Source organism: Tasmannia lanceolata, unplaced genomic scaffold (assembly GCF_043159265.1).
Source record: "Tasmannia lanceolata isolate RefF3 unplaced genomic scaffold, GAP_Taslan_0.1 ptg000023l, whole genome shotgun sequence".
In the NCBI taxonomy this organism is placed as follows: domain Eukaryota; kingdom Viridiplantae; phylum Streptophyta; class Magnoliopsida; order Canellales; family Winteraceae; genus Tasmannia; species Tasmannia lanceolata.
In genome coordinates, this window is record NW_027518700.1 from 16,316,821 (window position 1) to 16,337,252 (window position 20,432).

At 37.7% G+C, this 20,432-nt stretch overlaps 1 protein-coding gene across 1 annotated transcript; it reads left to right on the forward strand.

Annotated features, from left to right (window-relative positions):
- The first annotated feature begins 822 nt into the window (after nt 1–822).
- LOC143855873 (putative polygalacturonase At3g15720) lies at nt 823–7,949 on the forward strand. Its single transcript, XM_077365927.1, has 9 exons — nt 823–1,311; nt 4,507–4,620; nt 5,653–5,802; nt 5,906–5,926; nt 6,405–6,612; nt 6,720–6,801; nt 6,929–7,037; nt 7,381–7,503; nt 7,664–7,949. The coding sequence occupies exons 1-9, from the start codon at nt 823–825 to the stop codon at nt 7,904–7,906; spliced, it is 1,539 nt and encodes a 512-aa protein (XP_077222042.1). The 3' UTR covers nt 7,907–7,949.
- The last annotated feature ends 12,483 nt before the right edge of the window (nt 7,950–20,432 follow it).

A 20,432-nucleotide genomic window follows, 5' to 3' on the forward strand; every position in this document is an offset into this window, starting at 1 on the left:
TGGATGGTTCATGTATTGTATTGGTTCATGCATGATAGATTTTCTCATTGTACACATATATCCAGTTTTGGGTATTGTATTGTTACATGAATGTAATTGGTTCAGATGTTGGATGATTCATGTATTGTATTGGTTGAAGAATGTAATTCTTGATGGTTCATGCAATTTCATGTATTGTATTGGTTCAAAAGTACATGAAATTTCTACAGCTTCATTGCTTGTACACATATATGTTTCTACAGGTTAATTTCTTCAGTTTCGTGAATGCTTAACCATGGCCCCCCCAATTGGGTACTCCTCCCCCCATATTGGATCATCTCAGCAGCTATCTGGAAAAAAATATATATCCGGTCGACCTTTTCACCTACTTCGCAAACAGGTGGGAATTAGCCTAAAAAGGCCGACCTGCCGGTCGACCTTTTGACCACATTACGAAACAGGTTTCAAAACGGTCGACCTTTTATTCTACTTAGAAACAGGTAGGAATTGTCCTACATAGGTCGACCGGTTGTTGCGAATTTTTTAAAAAAAAACCCCAAACGTCGTTTGCTGAAACCCTCCTAAATCCCTTCACTCTCCACCCTCCACCAAACCCTAAGATCCATTACACAAACCCTAAATCCAAACGTCGTTTATTTTCCTCCCCAAACCCAAAATCCCTCCACCATAACCCTATGATCAATTACATCTAAAACCGTAAAACCCTTCTAAAACCCTCCTAAATCCCTCCATTCTCCACCCTCCACAAAACCCTATCTTCGAACACCCTAATCCTTTGCCATGGCTTCAAGAGTCTCACAGAGAAGGGGCAAAAGTACAGCAATGGCGTCAAGGGGAAGGGGGAGAAGCGGTGAGGGCTCCTCAAACCCAACCGCAGAGGCCCAACCAACCAAGATCGAATCGTTGTTCTTGGTCAATGATGAAGAGCGTACACTCTTCCACGAGGTTGGCTTCCGTGACATCCTATCCGGTAGGTACGTAAACTTTTCCGCAGTGAATCGTTTTGCTAGTGCTCCATATTTTGATGATCAAGGATGGACCTCCCTCTTACGTTTGGATATTCCCATCTACCCTAACCTAATCCATTTATTCTATGCCAATCTTAGCCTTTCTGATGACCACCTAACCATTCAATCGAATGTGAAATCCATCCCAACTGTACTCTCTAGGAAGCGCTTTTGTCAAATCCTAGAAATTACTGATAGTGGTGAGCCTATCTTTTTCTGGGAAATGGGTCTGCTTGACAAACAAGGTGTGGACAAGGATTCTATCTACTCGGCAATTTCTGGAGCATATAACCCCGAATTGAAGGTCCATTCTTGACACCTCGATCGCATTTATACCTTGGAACCACTATTTATACCTTGGAACCACTAAATACTGGTAAATAATGGTTCCTAGGTAAAATTAGTGGCTCCTAGGTCTAATTAGTGGTTCCGAGTGTTTAAAATCTAATAAATACAGTCATTCTCACTATTTATAGTAGTTTTGACTGCATTGCTATTTCAATCTTAAAATTTAAACTCTCAGAACGGAACAAGTACTAGGCCATCTAAATTATGAACCACGATAAGATCTGACTGTTTAGACAACTATTTAACCCATTCTTCATACATTCATTACAACTTTGACATCTACTGAAGTAATATTAGATTGTGTGAACCACTATTTATACCTTGGAACCACTAAATACTGGTAAATAGTGGTTCCTAGGTAAAATTAGTGGTTCCTAGGTATAATTAGTGGTTCCTAGGTCTAATTAGTGGTTTCGAGTGTTTAAAATCCAATAAATACAGTCATTCTCACTATTTATAGTAGTTTTGAGTGCATAGCTATTTCAATCTCACAATTTAAACTCTCGGAACGGAACAAGTATTAGGCCATCTAAACTATGAACCACGATAAGATCTGACTGTTTAGACAACCATTTAACCCATTGTTCATACATTCATTACAACTTTGACATCCACTGAAGTAATATTAGATTGTGTGAACCACTATTTATACCTTGGAACCACTATTTATACCTTGGAACCACTAAATACTGGTTAATAGTGGTTCCTAGGTAAAATTAGTGGTTCCTAGGTATAGTTAGTGGTTCCGAGTGTTTAAAATCCAATAAATACAGTCATTCTCACTATTTATAGTACTTTTGACTGTATAGCTATTTTAATCTCACAATTTAAACTCTCGGAACGGAACAAGTATTAGGTCATCTAAATTATGAACCACGATAAGATCTGACTGTTTAGACAACTATTTAACCCATTCTTCATACATTCATTACAACTTTGACATCTACTGAAGTAATATTAGATTGTGTGAACCACTATTTATACCTTGGAACCACTATTTATACCTTGGAACCACTAAATACTGGTAAATAATGGTTCCTAGGTCTAATTAGTGGTTCTAAGTGTTTAAAACCCAATAAATACAGTCATTTTCACTATTTATAGTGATTGTAATTGTATAGACATGAGTTTCATCCTGGTTTACTCTAAATAGAAACATAGAGGGCAATAGAGAGATAGAGATATTATAATAATACACCATAGCATTGGAAAGAGGATGATGACAATAACAAATGTCTAACACAACCATAACAAATCCCTAACAAGTAAACAAGATGACAATACACCATAGCAGTGTAAGGAACATGTTAAATGTATGCACACCTATTTGAGAAGCTTAGGTTTGATAGTCAAAGAAAAGATCCAATAAAATCTACATTTTAGGAGAGGGGAGTTTCACCTCTCTGCAATGGATTTTCGTTTGGGATTTTTACGACAGCCAATGGAGTTTGATTTTGCTGTGGAAAGAAGAAGGTGAAAAAGTCAAATTGGTAGGTGAAAAACATTGGGATTTGTTGCTCATTTTCTTGGAGGGAAAGACAACATAAGGGCATTTTAGTCCTAAAACACTCATTGGGATGCGTTTCACCCCTTTTTGAGAAATTAGCCAACTTCACCTTTATTTGAGATTTTAAGATAAAAATCACATTTTTTTGAGAATTTTCCCATAAATAAATTGACTTTATGTTATATGTTGTGCACACATTAAATCCAGTATTTTTCAAAAAGCACCATGTGGCCCACTTCATATGATGATCCAGCAATTCACTTGTTTGCCCATAACATAAATGGGTTGTACCGCGTATATCATCTCCATAGGATGATCCCAACCTTATATCTATAGAGGTTTCTATAACGAGCAATGACATGGTAGATCAGAGGGTTTGATCATTCTATTGAGATGATTTAACAGGTGCAACGTACTTCCATTGTGGCCCAACAAATGAACAATTTGAATCATACTATGAAGTGGCCGGCCCCCACATTAGTTTTTGAAAATACTTGAAGTTCAGGTGCAGCCAACATATAAAATCTCACAATTACCTATTTGAGTTTTATATGGTTTTGTGGCCGTATTATCATTTTTCAAAATGGAATGCACGGCCCAATGCATGGGATGATCCAAACGGTTAATTTGTTGGGCCCACAACATAGATAGGTGGTGCCCCAAAACTCATTTCCATAAGATAATCCTAAACCTCCTATCTATTGAGGTTGTCTCTTTATAGATTGGAGGTATAAAATGTTTTTTGAGGCACAACCTATTTACTGGCCCAAAAATGAACGATTTGGATCTTCCCATACAGCCATATTTGAAAAATAATGGATCGTACAGCCACACAACATATCAAGTCTCCTACGTTTTTTTTGCTCTTGGCCCTCAAAATGGCTCCTTTTCGGGATTCGTAGAAATGAAAACTTGAGAGAGAGAAAGAGAGAGAGAGAGAGAGTGTGGTTTGGAAAGTTTCCTAAGACAGAAGGGGTTTGGAAAGTTTCCTAAGACAGAAAATCTCATGGAAAAAAAACGGTGTTGAGAAGTGGAAAGTTATGTTTGAAAATTATGGTCGATGAGATTAGAGAATTATAAAATGGAAACAATTTACGTTTCTAATTTGAAATTAGTTGCAAAATTAAAATAGAAACCGTTATGTAATAGAATTACGTACAGCCTTCTAGATAAACACATATTTGCAAAAATTCCTTTTATATAACAAGATAATAAATCCAACCATTGTAACAAATCTTTTATCATCCATGTGCTTATCTAAATAGAACTTTTTAAATAATGGCAGCTGACACTTATTTTTATCATGTGTTAGATATAGAAATTTGATTAACCTACTAGCTAATTCTGATGGATTTACAAGATAAAGATAATGATAAGGATAGGATTATCTCTTGTCTTATTTTAGAAACTGAAAAATTTATATATAACCAGGCTTACAGTTGTGAAAGCATAGAAAAATTTTCAGTGCAGTTAATTCATAGTTAGCATACAGTGATACCATGGTGAGAAGTAAAATTTTAACATCTGTTACTCTCATTTTGGCTTGTTTTCATTAGTTCCTTATAGAAGTCTTTCTTTAAAGTGTTAGAATAATGAAACAAATCACTCCTTTTCTTTTAACATATTTTTTTTTTCTGCATGCAGCATCTTTTCACCATTTTTGTTTTCTTATGCCTTGCATCCTTTGGGTGGGCACGCAATGATTTTAATGTTGTTGACTATGGAGCAGTTGGAGATGGCGTTGCGGATGATACCAACGTAAGATTCCTATTGAACGGGATTGATCCTCTAGCTCAATGCTAAAGGCATTATTAATCAGCCTTCGGCATTGAGGTTTGAAGTTCGGTCCCAACTTACCAACCCAAAAGGAAAAAGAAAAAAATTATTCTTCTTGAAACCTTTATCACAATACCTGTCTCTCCCTCTCACTTTCGTGTACGTGAACGCATGCACGTATTTTGCATGCATGCAATCTCCCTCTCTCTCTATATATACATATATATAGAGAGAGAGAGATTATATGGTGCGAGCCGGCATGCTTGTGCAAGAGCCACCACCTTTGATATTTGATCCAACAGCTGCTACTGTTGGATCAAATATCATGGTGACGTGCTCGTTGTAGCATGCCCGCTCGGACAACATATAATTTCTCATATATAATGCTTTTCACCAAATTGACTACATATATTTTTCCCTCCATTAATTTGCTTGTCTCTGCATCACTTTCTTAGTAAAGAATCTTCGATGTGGGGAAAAAAATCAATGTGGTTATTATCAGTTTCTCCCTGCTTTTGAAATTCTTTGCAAAAAAACTAATGCATTACAATGGATCATAAAATAAAGTCATTTTGAGGAAAACATACAAAAAGCTGTAAAAAAAGAAAAAGCAGAAGAAAAGGAGCAAAAATATCATTTTATACTGGCGCTTGTGCTAATGATTATAGACATTAACTTCTGATTGATTTTCTAACACTTCCCCTAATAAATACATAGCAAAAATTATTTGTTGTCTTTAGGCGTTTAAACAAGCATGGACGGATACATGCACAAGAGCGGGCTCCTCCATCATATCTAAGCATCCCAGCGGGGAAAATCTTTAAATTGAATACAATAACTTTTGAGGGTCCATGCAGTGCTCCCAATATTAATATCCAGGTATTCTAAGTAAAAAAAACATATGCATTCCAAATTAATTTTTTGCTTATACACTTTATTCCATAAATATCAGATTTATTTAGCGTATGCATTTATGGCTATTATCATAAAGGTTCAACTTGTGAATGGATGCAGATATTTGGTCGCATAGTGGCACCCACCTCTCAATCATCAAATTCTAACTCGCAGAATTCTCAATGGATTACATTCACAAAGGTAAATGGACTCACCATTGGAGGATCGGGACTGATCGACGGTCAGGGTTCCAGCTGGTGGAACAGTGAAGTGAGCTATAGTAACCTTGTCTCTTAACAAAATTTCTTTTTATATTTTTTTTAATGTGAAGATTTCTAAAATTGCATTAATATTGAGTTTTTTTTTAATGCAGCAACGCGTGACGGCTCCTGATGTAAGTTTTTCCCAATTTGGGAATCCCAAAATCCCTACTCGCCACCTTCCTCTCGTTTTTTATATTTGTTTGAGTTATGATTTTTTTAAAGATTTGATGATCACTGATCAAACACAACCCTCCTCTCCCACAAAGGTGGTGGCCCACTGTAGTTGCCCATTTTCAACTTGTAAAATATAGGGATGGTATAAATCGGACGGCCACAATAGCATAATTTCCGTGATTGGGGGGCCATGGCCCACCCGCATTCTAATAATCATAGAATGCTCTGCACGTACAAGGTGTTGAGAATCACACAAGAAAAATCAGTGTGTTGACAGAGATCCTGTGTAATAGAAGCTTTCCCTTTTCATTTATTTCTTTTATAGGATTGTTTCTTAAGATATCAACAAGGTGATGGCTTTTTCACTAATAGATTTTATTCTTAATGCCTTGTGTAAGATTTTATGCATTGCTAAATATTCTTTCGAGAGTGTAGGCACTTGGAATCTTCAACTCCAACAACGTCAACTTGAAAAGCTTCAAAATCATAAACAGTCCAAGGAAACACATTGGCATACATGGCTGTAGTGGGGTTCATATATCTCAACTCACAATAACTGCTCCTGGAGATAGCCCAAACACTGATGGTATACACCTTCAAGATGCCACACATGTTGAGATTTTAAACTCTAACATAGCTACCGGTACTCTTTCCACTTCTATCCTTAACTACCCTAACCCTTTTAAGCCTTAAGATATAACCACAAATCTGATCTTTTATTTTCTTTCTTTGTATGTGCCAAAACATTAGGGGATGACTGTATTTCTATTGGCCGTGGATCCATTGATGTTAATATCACCCAAATCACATGTGGTCCCGGACATGGCATAAGGTTTGTTTCTTGCAACCAAATTTACAACACAAAAGCCATGTTAGAGATAATGAGAACAAACACACGATGGCTTTGGATGAAAAACTTACAAAACTGTGTTATGAACTAGTTTCTTTTGTTCTTTCAGTATTGGAAGTTTAGGGGTCAATGAGGCTCGAGATACTGTCAAGCAAATTCACGTATCACACTGCAATTTCTCAAATACCCAGAATGGCGCTAGAGTGAAGACATGGCAGGTAACTGTAAGAATACGTAGGGATAGGTGTAGTTGCCTTAACTGTAGGGAAATGATATATTCACCCCCGACCCTTTTCTCACTTGGGACAGCCTCATAAATAGACCAGAGGGGGCTGTCCCAAGGCGAAGATATCACTTGGCTAACTATATTCTAAGATCTATAGAGAGTATATTATACAATAATTTTTAAATTCTTTCCATGTCATTTTGTCACCATATTCGTCTTTTCCCTTTTTCTCTCCTCCAAACTTTTAATGAGTTTTGATTCGTGACATTTTCATCTCTTGCTTGTTTCTTATTGATTTTCTCTGTATCCATGTTGAATCATATTCTTTTGTGTAGGGAGGGTCAGGTTTTGCAAAAGATATCACGTTTGAGGATCTCACCATGACCGCAGTGGATCATCCTATTGTCATTGACCAATTCTACTGTGATAGACAAAGACAAAAAATCTGCCCAAACAAGGTAACACCCTCTTCTACTTGTGTTATCTAGAACAATGAATGACCAGCAATTTAGAGAAATATTTCTAGAATTTGCTGGCTCTAATAAGTTTCTATTGATAGTACCATTCCAATTTACTGATGGAAATTTATTTGGATCTGTATTTCTATCCACCGGGAAGCCGTCGGCCGTGCAAGTGAGTGATGTAAGCTTTATCGGTGTGCACGGGTCTACAACAAGAAAAGATCCCATTCTGCTCAAATGCAGTGCAAATGTTCCTTGCACTGGAATTGTACTAAGCGATGTTCTGCTCAAACCGATTGATTCAAAACCAGGAATGCAATTATCATCAAACTGCACCAATGTCCAAGGAACTGCAGTTGATCCGGTGTTTCCGGACGTCCCTTGCCTTAAGAGAACTTAATAGTTGATTATTTAAAGAGGTTAACAAACGGATTATGTATATAGGTAGTAACTTCTAGCTGGATTAACAATTCATATTCTTTTATCTCTTGTAATTGTTAATTGGTTTCTTCTTCGTTTGTATCCTCGCTTATCTTCGATTTTTCAATATACCGTCTTTGTTTTATGGTTTCATCTTTCCATATTTCTTTTCTGTTTGTTTCAAAGTAACAGTGGGCAACAAAATTCAACAATAATTATGCACCCCCCACGCACCCACCCACCCACACACGCCAAGATGGAAGCAATAGCTAAGGATGCGACAGGGACCGCAAGTATGCAAGGTCTAGGTCTCAATAAAGCGGTGGCCTGGTTCTATCAATGTGTGACCGGGAGAAAAAGAAAAAAAAAAGCTTGCTAGCTAATGGATATTACTAATGAAACCATGCTCAAGGAATTCCCTGACGTAGTTTTCGCTTAGTGGCTCTTAAAATGAATAGATAAAAACAAAAATGTGTAATGGTAAGATTGAAAGAGGACTGAGGTCACTCCATGGTTACAAGTGCTATCGTTTATACAGATTTGCAATGACGGTCAGATTAGAAACATCGATGTGAAATGACCAACCAATGGCTTTCCCCTTTTCTTCATTTCCATAATATACCAAAACAATTGAATAAATCTCCTTTTCTCAAACATATAAAATCTCACAATTACCTATCTGCGCTTTATATGGTTTTCTGGCCGTATTATCATTTTTCAAAAAGGATTGCACGGCCCAATGCAGGGGATGATCCAAACGGTTAATTTGTAGGGCCACAACATAGATAGGTTGTGCCCCAAAACTCATTTTCATTAGATAATCCTAAACCTCCGATCTATTGAGGTTGTCCCTTTATAGATTGGAGTTATAAATATGTTTTTTGGGGCACAACCTATTTACTGGCCCAAAAATGAATGATTTGGATTTTCCCATACAGCCATATTTGAAAAATAATGGCTCGTACAGCCACACACCATATCAAGTCTACTACGTTATTTTTGCTCTTGGCCCTCAAAATAGCTCCTTATCCGGATTCGTAGAAATGAAAACTTTAGAGAGATTTCTGTTGCTATTAGAGAGAGAGAGAGAGTGAGATTTACGAGAAAAAAATGTAGGGCTTTCCCTAAAGAAACTCTAAATAAGCCGGAAAAATTCAAGGGGGCAATTGCGAACGAAACTTGGCTCAGGTCGGGGTCTGAGGAACTAACCTCAGACCCCTTGCTAATAGTCTAATAGCTAGGGGTGTGGAAATATTAATTACTTATGAAAATAAAAAGTAAGCATGGAGTTGATATTTCCACACCCCCACACTCTTTGCCATTATAGGGTACTCAGACCCTGACCTGAGCCAAGTTTCGTTGGGCAATTGCCCCCTCTTTCCACAAAAACGCTAAATAAACCTATCATTGAAAAAAATCCTTATTTTCAGGGGGACAATTGCCCTCCCTCGCCCCCCCCTTGCCTCCGTCCCTGGGTGGAGATTTTTTGGGTACGCTCGTAAGCTATATTCAGCCCGCTAATGCATCTCCAAGTAACTACAGTTTCTAAATCAGGCCGCTAATAAGCAAAAAAATTGTCTTAAGTCCATTTTACATTAAAAGAAATGATTGAAAAAAAAATGAAATCAATTAGAAACAGGGGTTACAATGGTTATAACTCTGGTTCCAAGGCCCTCAAAGCAATAAATTTGAGATGTTTAAGTGTTTAGAACCATTGAAACCAGTAATTGAAGGCACTAATTCTGGCTTCCCCTTGTTTCTCCAGATAAGAGCCAGAAGTTGTTATTCCATCTGCAGCTCCTCTCATGGTGATGAACTTTTCCCTTTTCCACTTGAATCTCCTCCAAGTACCACTTCAACTGTTAATGCTTCCATGTTCCATTTGCAGGCAAACTATGTTATATCTAGATGTTGTCTTTCCCGCTTTTACGACTCCGTCGAGGTGTTTCACTTCGGGGAGGCACATAGAAATTTGATAAGTAAAATCCCGTTTCGAGATTTGATACTACACCTTGGAGATGTTGAGTTGCACAAGAAGATTTTGACGACATTGGTGAAATCATGGGAACTGAAATGGAAAGCTTTCAAAATAGGTGGCATTTTGGTTCCGTTTGTAGCTAGTGATGTAGCGAAAATTTAGGTTTAACTATGAGAGGCGAGAGGCCGAAACTAGTTTGGGATAGCACGATCGTTGTGGATGGATGGAGGTTCGAGGGTCCAACAGCCACCTTTGAACAGATTTTAGAGCTAATAAATGACGAAATGATTTCAAATGAGGAAGAATCGATCAGGTCCACTATGAAGCATGTGATATTGCTATTTTGTAGCACTTTCTTGTTTGCACAGAGGGATCAGAAGGCATTTTGTTGCCTATTTCCATATATTGATCTGGAGACGGTAGGAAATGTTGCATGGGCCTACGTTGTCTATGACTTCTTGATAGAGTCATTAAATTCATATACTGCGAATGGAAAGGGGCATATAGTGGGATGCTTTATCTTATTACAGGTAAATTTCACATGCAATCTTTAATATTTCATTTTTGTTAAGTATTGGATTGTCTAAACCATATTGGTTGATTTCAGGTATGGCTATTTGAGCATACCGTGTTATGGGTACCTTCTTATCCCAATGCGTATCCACGTCTATTGAAGTGGACCTGTAAGATGGATACGAGGAGGAGGAAGCATAGAAAGTTGATTACGCATATTGCTGACGGGGTGTTGGAAGCATCACAGGTGAGAGAATAATTCCTATTGGTCGTTGTATTACATGTCTATTGGGTTATTATAGTCGAATTTGTGATAAAAAAATGAAATGCATTTCAAGTTCTGATGCGGCTGGAAGCTGAGGGAAGAGAAGAATGCCTCCTAGTCGCCGAGGATGAGGTTGACGGCGTTGGAGTTGCGGATGATAACATCGGTCTAAATATTTCTCTGGTGGGAGATGAGAGGAGAGAGGAAAGTTTTCCGTTGAAGTGGGAAGAAAGGAGGAGGAGGAAAAGAAGAGTAGGAGATGGGAAGACGAAGAGAGGAAGTTTATTGTTGAAGAGGGATGAAAGGAGGAGAGAGAGGAAAGGAAGAGCTTCAGATGGGAAAGCAGTGAGAGAAAGGTTTTTGTTGAAGAGGGTAGAGAAACTTGAATGTCAAGTTAGGGAGTTAGAGAGTGAGGTGAGAGATTTAAAGAAGAGGAAAGTGAGAGATCTAAAGAAGAGGAAAGTGAGATATTTAATGAAGAGGTAACTGAGAGATTTAACGAAGAGAAAAATTATAGGGTCAGTGAGTGTCCCTGATGAGGAGGAGATGGGGGAGGATGGAAAAGAAGATGCTTTAAATAAGAGGAAGATTGTAGAGGAAGAATGTGACCTGGAGAAAATAGTGGAGGGTCAGAAGAAAGATGTGGTGTTGGATGAAATAGTGGAGGAAATAGGGGAGGGTCAAAAGAAAGATGGGGACGACGATGAAAAATACCCTTTGTACGCTAACAGCCCAGTGAGCATAGATGGGAAAGACCATATCTACAACGTTGATAGCCAAGTCAGCATATATGCGAGGGATGATGTTGACGTAATTCATATCTTAAGTGATACTCAAGAGAAGAACCTTCCGGTTGGGAGCATTGAAAAAACAGTGAAGCAACACCAGAGAAAAAGGAAACCTAGTAAGGCATTGAAGTCACGATACACCGTACGCAGCCGGAGGAAGAAGGACGATGTTGGCATCGTCACCGGGCTAGATCCCAACATGTTGGCGTCATTGAAAGCGCTTGAACCGGAGTAAATTTTCTAACTTACTGTGGTTGATTTGTCATAGATAAGATGCTAATATTTAGGACAAACTAAGGTTCATTTGTTTCCTAAGGATCAAATCAGCTAAGGGGTAACTGTTTTCCAAAGGATGAAATCAACTAAGGTTCATTTGTGTTTTTGCAGTGAGAAGGTCATTCATAGTGATGAGTATTACATGTGTTCACAGGACTTGCTTATACTTACCAAAGGTAGAGGGTGGTTAAGTTCTCCGGTATTGTTTTCATAGCGATGGTTGCTTGATAGTGTTAATTGGCTTTTAAAAGACTGAATTATGCTTTGTTTTGTAGATTATTAACGTATATACAGACTATTTAAACAAGCGGGACGAAGATTACCAGAAAGAAGGAAAGGGAGCAACCGTTTGCCTTTCTACCCATCTGTATGTAAGATAATACCGGTTCATATCTTTTGCATTCTATTTATAAAGGTACATTAAATTATGACATATCTTTTCGTGTTTGCAGCAATGTATAAGTAATAGTGGTTATTCCGGACCTGAGGCATGTACGAGGTTCGTACAACGTCTACAGACGATCCCGATTAAAGAGCTTAGAAAAGTCCTTGTTCCAATCAACACTACGGTTCATTGGATTCTTCTAGTCTTGGATATGGTTCGGCGAACCTTCTTTCTATACAACTCTCTTAAAGGTCCCCTGTTTTCTAAAGCAGCACAACCCGTTGTGAGTAGAACCCTAAGGTTTATTTATAGGCAAAATATTAATTCGTAGGAAGTATTGCGCTAACTTAGTAATTAGTGATTCCTAGGTTGAATTCCTTGTTGAATGGTTCAAAAGAGTAAAGGATGTTGATATGAGTGCATACCCTTTGGAAGAAGTGGCTAATCAGCCAATACAAAAGAACAGGTGATGTAGCATGTAGTTAATTATTATTAGTTGGTTGACATTGTGTTTCTTACTGATGAATACCCTTCCTATTTTGCAGTAACGATTGTGGGTTGTTCGTTTTGAAGGAAATAGAGTACCTCACCCGTGACGCCACTTTTGATTTCAGCCAGCCAGATATTACGGCTATGAGAGTGTCTCTGTTATCCGAAATGTTGCAGGGGGTATATGGGAGAGTTACCATGTAGTAAATGGATTTGTAAAATTCCTGCGAATGTTTGTAATTAATTTGTATTGGAAGATTATGAGTGGATGACATTTTGTGGATGGTTGGATGGTTCATGTATTGTATTGGTTCATGCATGATAGATTTTCTCATTGTACACATATATCCGGTTTTGGGTATTGTATTGTTACATGAATGTAATTGGTTCAGATGTTGTATTTCTACAGCTTCATTGCTTGTACACATATATGTTTCTACAGGTTAATTTCTATAGTTTCGTGAATGCTTAGCCATGGCCCCCCCAATTGGGTACTCCTCCCCCCATATTGGATCATCTCAGCAGCTATCTGGAAGAAAAAATGTATCCGGTCGACCTTTTCACCTACTTTGCAAACAGGTGGGAATTAGCCTAAAAAGGTCGACCTTTTGACCACACTACGAAACAGGTTTCAAAACGGTCGACCTTTTATTCTACTTAGAAACAGGTAGGAATTGTCCTACATAGGTCGACCGGTTGTTGCGAATTTTTTTAAAAAAATACCCCAAACGTCGATTGCTGAAACCCTCCTAAATCCCTTCACTCTCCACCCTCCACCAAACCCTAAGATCCATTACCCAAACCCTAAATCCAAACGTCATTTATTTTCCTCCCCAAACCCAAAATCCCTCCACTCTCCACCCTCCACAAAACCCTATCTTCGAACACCCTAATCCTTTGCCATGGCTTCAAGAGTTTCACAGAGAAGGGGCAAAAGTTCAGCAATGGCGTCAAGGGGAAGGGGGGGAAAGGGGAGAAGCGGTGAGGGCTCCTCAAACCCAACTGCAGAGGCCCAACCAACCCAGATCGAATCGCTGTCCTTTGTCAATGATGAAGCGCGTACACTCTTCCACGAGGTTCGCTTCCGTGACATCCTATCCGGTAGGTACGTAAACTTTTCCTCACTGAATCGTTTTGCTAGTGCTCCATATTTTGATGATCAAGGAAGGACCTCCCTCTTACGTTTGGATATTCCCATCTACCCTAACCTAATCCGTTTATTCTATTCCAATCTTAGCCTTTCTGATGACAACCTCACCATTCAATCGAATGTGAAATCCATCCCAATTGTACTCTCTAGGAAGCACTTTTGTCAAATCCTAGAAATTATTGATAGTGGTGAGCCTATCTTTTTCTGGGAAATGGGTCTGCTTGACAAACAAGGTGTGGACAAGGATTCTATCTACTCGGCAATTTCTGGAGTATATAACCCCGAATTGAAGGTCCATTCTTGACACCTCGATCGCATTTATACCTTGGAACCACTATTTATGCCTTGGAACCACTAAATACTGGTAAATAATGGTTTCTAGGTAAAATTAGTGGTTCCTAGGTATAATTAGTGGTTCCTAGGTCTAATTAGTGGTTCCGAGTGTTTAAAATCCAATAAATACAGTCATTCTCACTATTTATAGTAGTTTTGACTGCATTGCTATTTTAATCTCAAAATTTAAACTCTCGGAACGGAACAAGTATTAGGCCATCTAAATTATGAACCACAATAAGATATGACTGTTTAGACAACTATTTAACCCATTCTTCATACATTCATTACAACTTTGACATCTACTGAAGTAATATTAGATTGTGTGAACCACTATTTATACCTTGGAACCACTAAATACTGGTAAATAGTGGTTCCTAGGTAAAATTAGTGGTTCCTAGGTATAATTAGTGGTTCCTAGGTCTAATTAGTGGTTTCGAGTGTTTAAAATCCAATAAATACAGTCATTCTCACTATTTATAGTAGTTTTGAGTGCATAGCTATTTCAATCTCACAATTTAAACTCTCAGAACGGAACAAGTATTAGGCCATCTAAACTATGAACCCCGATAAGATCTGACTGTTTAGACAACCATTTAATTCATTCTTCATACATTCATTACAACTTTGACATCCACTGAAGTAATATTAGATTGTGTGAACCACTATTTATACCTTGGAACCACTAAATACTGGTAAATAGTGGTTCCTAGGTAAAATTAATCGTTCCTAGGTATAATTAGTGGTTCCTAGGTCTAATTAGTGGTTCCGAGTGTTTAAAATCCAATAAATACAGTCATTCTCACTATTTATAGTACTTTTGATTGCATAGCTATTTCAATCTCACAATTTAAACTCTCGGAACGGAACAAGTATTAGGTCATCTAAATTATGAACCACGATAAGATCTGACTGTTTAGACAACTATTTAACTCATTCTTCATACATTCATTACAACTTTGACATCTACTGAAGTAATATTAGATTGTGTGAACCACTATTTATACCTTGGAACCACTATTTATACCTTGGAACTACTAAATAATGCTAAATAGTGGTTCCTAGGTAAAATTAGTGGTTCCTAGGTCTAATTAGTGGTTCCAAGTGTTTAAAACCCAATAAATACAGTCATTCTCACTATTTATAGTGGTTGTAATTGTATAGACATGAGTTTCATCCTGGTTTACTCTAAATATAAACATAGAGGGCAATAGAGAGATAGAGATATTCTAATAATACACCATAGCATTGGAAAGAGGATGATGACAATAACAAATGCCTAACACAACCATAACAAATCCATAACAAGTAAACAAGATGACAATACACCATAGCAGTGTAAGGAACATGTTAAATGTATGCACACCTACTTGAGAAGCTTAGGTTTGATAGTCAAAGAAAAGATCCAATAAAATCTACATTTTAGGAGAGGGGAGTTTCACCTCTCTGCAATGGATTTTTGTTTGGGATTTTTACGACAGCCAATGGAGTTTGATTTTGGCGTGAGAAGAAGAAGGTAAAAAAGTCAAATTGGTAGGAGAAATGCATTGGGATTTGTTGCTCATTTTCTTAGAGGGAAAGACAACATAAGGGCATTTTAGTCCTAAAACACTCATTGGGATGCGTTTCACCCCTTTTTGAGAAATTAGCCAACTTCACCTTTATTTGAGATTTTAAGATAAAAATCACAATTTTTTGAGAATTTTCCCATAAATAAATTGACTTTATGTTATATGTTGTGCACACATTAAATCCAGTATTTTTCAAAAAGTACCATGTGGCCCACTTCATACGATGATCCAAGCAATTCACTTGTTTGCCCATAACATAAATGGGTTGTACCGCGTATATCATCTCCATAGGATGATCCCAACCTTATATCTATAGAGGTTTCTATAACGAGCAATGACATGGTAGATCAGAGGGTTAGATCATCCTATTGAGATGATTTAACAGGTGTAACGTACTTCCATTGTGGCCCAACAAATGAACAATTTGAATCATACTATGAAGTGGGCCCCCACATTAGTTTTTGAAAATACTTGAAGTTCAGGTGCAGCCTGTCACGCCCCGAACCCAGAATTCGAGGTAAGGCGCACGTGACAGCCACCGCATGCGCATAGGGTCGCCCCCACAAGCATGCAAGGCTCCTTTAGAATCAACTATTCTCAACATTCAGAGTAACTAATAAATGCGGAAATTTTAGTCTCAATTAGAGCTCAAATGAAATACAAATATAGATTAGGTCCATAAGTCTAAATCCAAACAATTCTTATTAGACGAGAATCACCTTAATAAAGTAACAAAAGTCTCTAACTCGAATAATGAAAGAAAGCAAGAAATTTCCTAAGCTCCAATCCAAGTGCCTGATCTCAGCAAGTCTACTGTCGCTCCTCTGTATCTGAAAATTAACTGTCACGCCCCGAACCCAGAATTCGAGGTAAGGCGCACGTGACAGCCGCCGCATGCCCATAGGGTCGCCCCCACAAGCATGCAAGGCTCCTTTACAATCAACTATTCTCAACATTCAGAGTAACTAATAAATGCGGAAATTTTAGTCTCAATTAGAGCTCAAATGAAATACAAATATAGATTAGGTCCTTAAGTTTAAATCCAAACAATTCTTATTAGACGACAATCTCCTTAATAAAGTAACAAAAGTCTCTAACTCGAATAATGAAAGAAAGCAAGAAATTTCCTAAGCTCCAATCCAAGTGCCTGATCTCAGCAAGTCTATTGTCGCTCCTCTGTATCTGAAAATTGTTAAACCACATAATGAGCTAACAGCCCAGCCGGTTTTCCAAATCCAAGCCAGCTAATAGGAAAACAAAAACAAAGCTGGTGCGGAAAAGAAGTAACATGCCATAAAATTTAGCCAATGCAGAAATTGATAAGAATCAAGAAAATCATTTCTACATAAGCTATATAAGAAAAATACATGTTTTTACAAAAACAGTTCCAACCACTCGGTTATGCAGTTCCAACCATACTATGAAGTGGGCCCCCACATTAGTTTTTGAAAATACTTGAAGTTCAGGTGCAGCCAACATATAAAATCTCACAATTACCTATTTGAGTTTTATATGGTTTTGTGGCCATATTATCATTTTTCAAAATGGAATGCACGGCCCAATGCATGGGATGATCCAAACGGTTAATTTGTTGGGCCCACAACATAGATAGGTGGTGCCCCAAAACTCATTTCCATAAGATAATCCTAAACCTCCTATCTATTGAGGTTGTCTCTTTATATATTGGAGGTATAAAATGTTTTTTGAGGCACAACCTATTTACTGGCCCAAAAATGAACGATTTGGATCTTCCCATACAGCCATATTTGAAAAATAATGGATCGTACAGCCACACAGCATATCAAGTCTCCTACGTTGTTTTTGCTCTTGGCCCTCAAAATGGCTCCTTTTCGGGATTCGTAGAAATGAAAACGAGAGAGAGAGAGAGAGAGAGAGAGAGAGAGTGGTTTGGAAAGTTTCCTAAGACAGAAGTGGTTTGGAAAGTTTCCTAAGACAGAAAATCTCATGGAAAAAAAAACGGTGTTGAGAAGTGGAAAGTTATGTTTGAAAGTTATGGTCGATAAGATTAGAGAATTATAAAATGGAAACAATTTACGTTTCTAATTTGAAATTAGTTGCAAAATTAAAATAGAAACCGTTATGTAATAGAATTACGTACAGCCTTCTAGATAAACACATATTTGCAAAAATTCCTTTTATATAACAGGATAATAAATCCAACCATTGTAACAAATCTTTTATCATCCATGTGCTTATCTAAATAGAACTTTTTAAATAATGGCAGCTGACACTTATTTTTATCATGTGTTAGATATAGAAATTTGATTAACCTACTAGCTAATTTCGATGGATTTACAAGATAAAGATAATGATAAGGATATGATTATCTCGTCTTATTTTAGAAACTGAAAAATTTATATATAACCGGGCTTACAGTTGTGAAAGCATAGAAAAATTTTGAGTGCAGTTAATTCATAGTTAGCATACAGTGATACCCTGGTGAGAAGTAAATTTTTAACATCTGTTTCTCTCATTTTGGCTTGTTTTCATTAGTTCCTTATAGAAGTCTTTCTTTAAAGTGTTAGAATAATGAAACAAATCACTCCTTTTCTTTTAACATATTTTTTTTGTCTGCATGCAGCATCTTTGTCACCATATTCGTCTTTCCCCTGTTTCTCTCCTCCAAACTTTTAATGAGTTTTGATTCGTGACATTTTCATCTCTTGCTTGTTTCTTATTGATTTTCTCTGTAACCATGTTGAATCATATTCTTTTGTGTAGGGAGGGTCAGGTTTTGCAAAAGATATCACGTTTGAGGATCTCACCATGACCGCAGTGGATCTTCCTATTGTCATTGACCAATTCTACTGTGATAGACAGAGACAAAAAATCTGCCCAAACAAGGTAACACCCTCTTCTACTTGTGTTATCTAGAACAATGAATGACCAGCAATTTAGAGAAATATTTCTAGAATTTGCTGGCTCTAATAAGTTTCTATTGATAGTACCATTCCAATTTACTGATGGAAATTTATTTGGATCTGTATTTCTATCCACCGGGAAGCCGTCGGCCGTGCAAGTGAGTGATGTAAGCTTTATCGGTGTGCACGGGTCTACAACAAGAAAAGATCCCATTCTGCTCAAATGCAGTGCAAATGTTCCTTGCACTGGAATTGTACTAAGCGATGTTCTGCTCAAACCGATTGATTCAAAACCAGGAATGCAATTATCATCAAACTGCACCAATGTCCAAGGAACTGCAGTTGATCCGGTGTTTCCGGACGTCCCTTGCCTTAAGAGAACTTAATAATTGATTATTTAAAGAGGTTAACAAACGGATTATGTATATAGGTAGTAACTTCAAGCTGGATTAACAATTCATATTCTTTTATCTCTTGTAATTGTTAATTGGTTTCTTCTTCGTTTGTATCCTCGCTTATCTTCGATTTTTCAATATACCGTCTTTGTTTTATGGTTTCATCTTTCCATATTTCTTTTCTGTTTGTTTCAAAGTAACAGTGGGCAACAAAATTCAACCATAATTATGCACCCCCCACACACCCACCCTCCCACACACGCCAAGATGGAAGCAATAGCTAAGGATGCGACAGGGACCGCAAGTATGCAAGGTCTAGGTCTCAATAAAGCGGTGGCCTGGTTCTATCAATGTGTGACCGGGAGAAAAAGAAAAAGAAAAGCTTGCTAGCTAATTGATATTACTAATGAAACCATGCTCAAGGAATTCCCTGACGTAGTTTTCGCTTAGTGGCTCTTAAAATGAATAGATAAAAACAATAATGTGTAATGGTAAGATTGAAAGAGGACTGAGGTCACTCCATGGTTACAAGTGCTATCGTTTATACAGATTTGCAATGACGGTCAGATTAGAAACATCGATGTGAAATGACCAACCAATGGCTTTCCCCTTTTCTTCATTTCCATAATATACCAAAACAATTGAATAAATCTCCTTTTCTCAAACATATAAAATCTCACAATTACCTATCTGCGCTTTATATGGTTTTCTGGCCGTATTATCATTTTTCAAAAAGGATTGCACGGCCCAATGCAGGGGATGATCCAAACGGTTAATTTGTAGGGCCACAACATAGATAGGTTGTGCCCCAAAACTCATTTTCATTAGATAATCCTAAACCTCCGATCTATTGAGGTTGTCCCTTTATAGATTGGAGTTATAAATATGTTTTTTGGGGCACAACCTATTTACTGGCCCAAAAATGAATGATTTGGATCTTCCCATACAGCCATATTTGAAAAATAATGGCTCGTACAGCCACACACCATATCAAGTCTACTACGTTATTTTTGCTCTTGGCCCTCAAAATAGCTCCTTATCCGGATTCGTAGAAATGAAAACTTTAGAGAGATTTCTGTTGCTATTAGAGAGAGAGAGAGAGAGAGAGTGAGATTTACGAGAAAAAAATGTAGGGCTTTCCCTAAAGAAACTCTAAATAAGCCGGAAAAATTCAAGGGGGCAATTGCGAACGAAACTTGGCTCAGGTCGGGGTCTGAGGAACTAACCTCAGACCCTTGCTAATAGTCTAATAGCTAGGGGTGTGGAAATATTAATTACTTATGAAAATAAAAAGTAAGCATGGAGTTGATATTTCCACACCCCCACACTCTTTGCCATTATAGGGTACTCAGACCCTGACCTGAGCCAAGTTTCGTTGGGCAATTGCCCCCTCTTTCCACAAAAACGCTAAATAAACCTATCATTGAAAAAAATCCTTATTTTCAGGGGGACAATTGCCCTCCCTCGCCCCCCCCTTGCCT

Bases quoted from the DNA above. Each gene is read 5' to 3' on its own strand.
- LOC143855873 (XM_077365927.1), top strand. From the start codon at position 823: ATGGCGTCAAGGGGAAGGGGGAGAAGCGGTGAGGGCTCCTCAAACCCA. The intron at 4,621-5,652 runs GTAAGATTCCTA...GAATGGATGCAG, and splicing joins GCGTTGCGGATGATACCAAC to ATATTTGGTCGCATAGTGGC. The intron at 5,803-5,905 runs GTGAGCTATAGT...TTTTTAATGCAG, and splicing joins CCAGCTGGTGGAACAGTGAA to CAACGCGTGACGGCTCCTGA.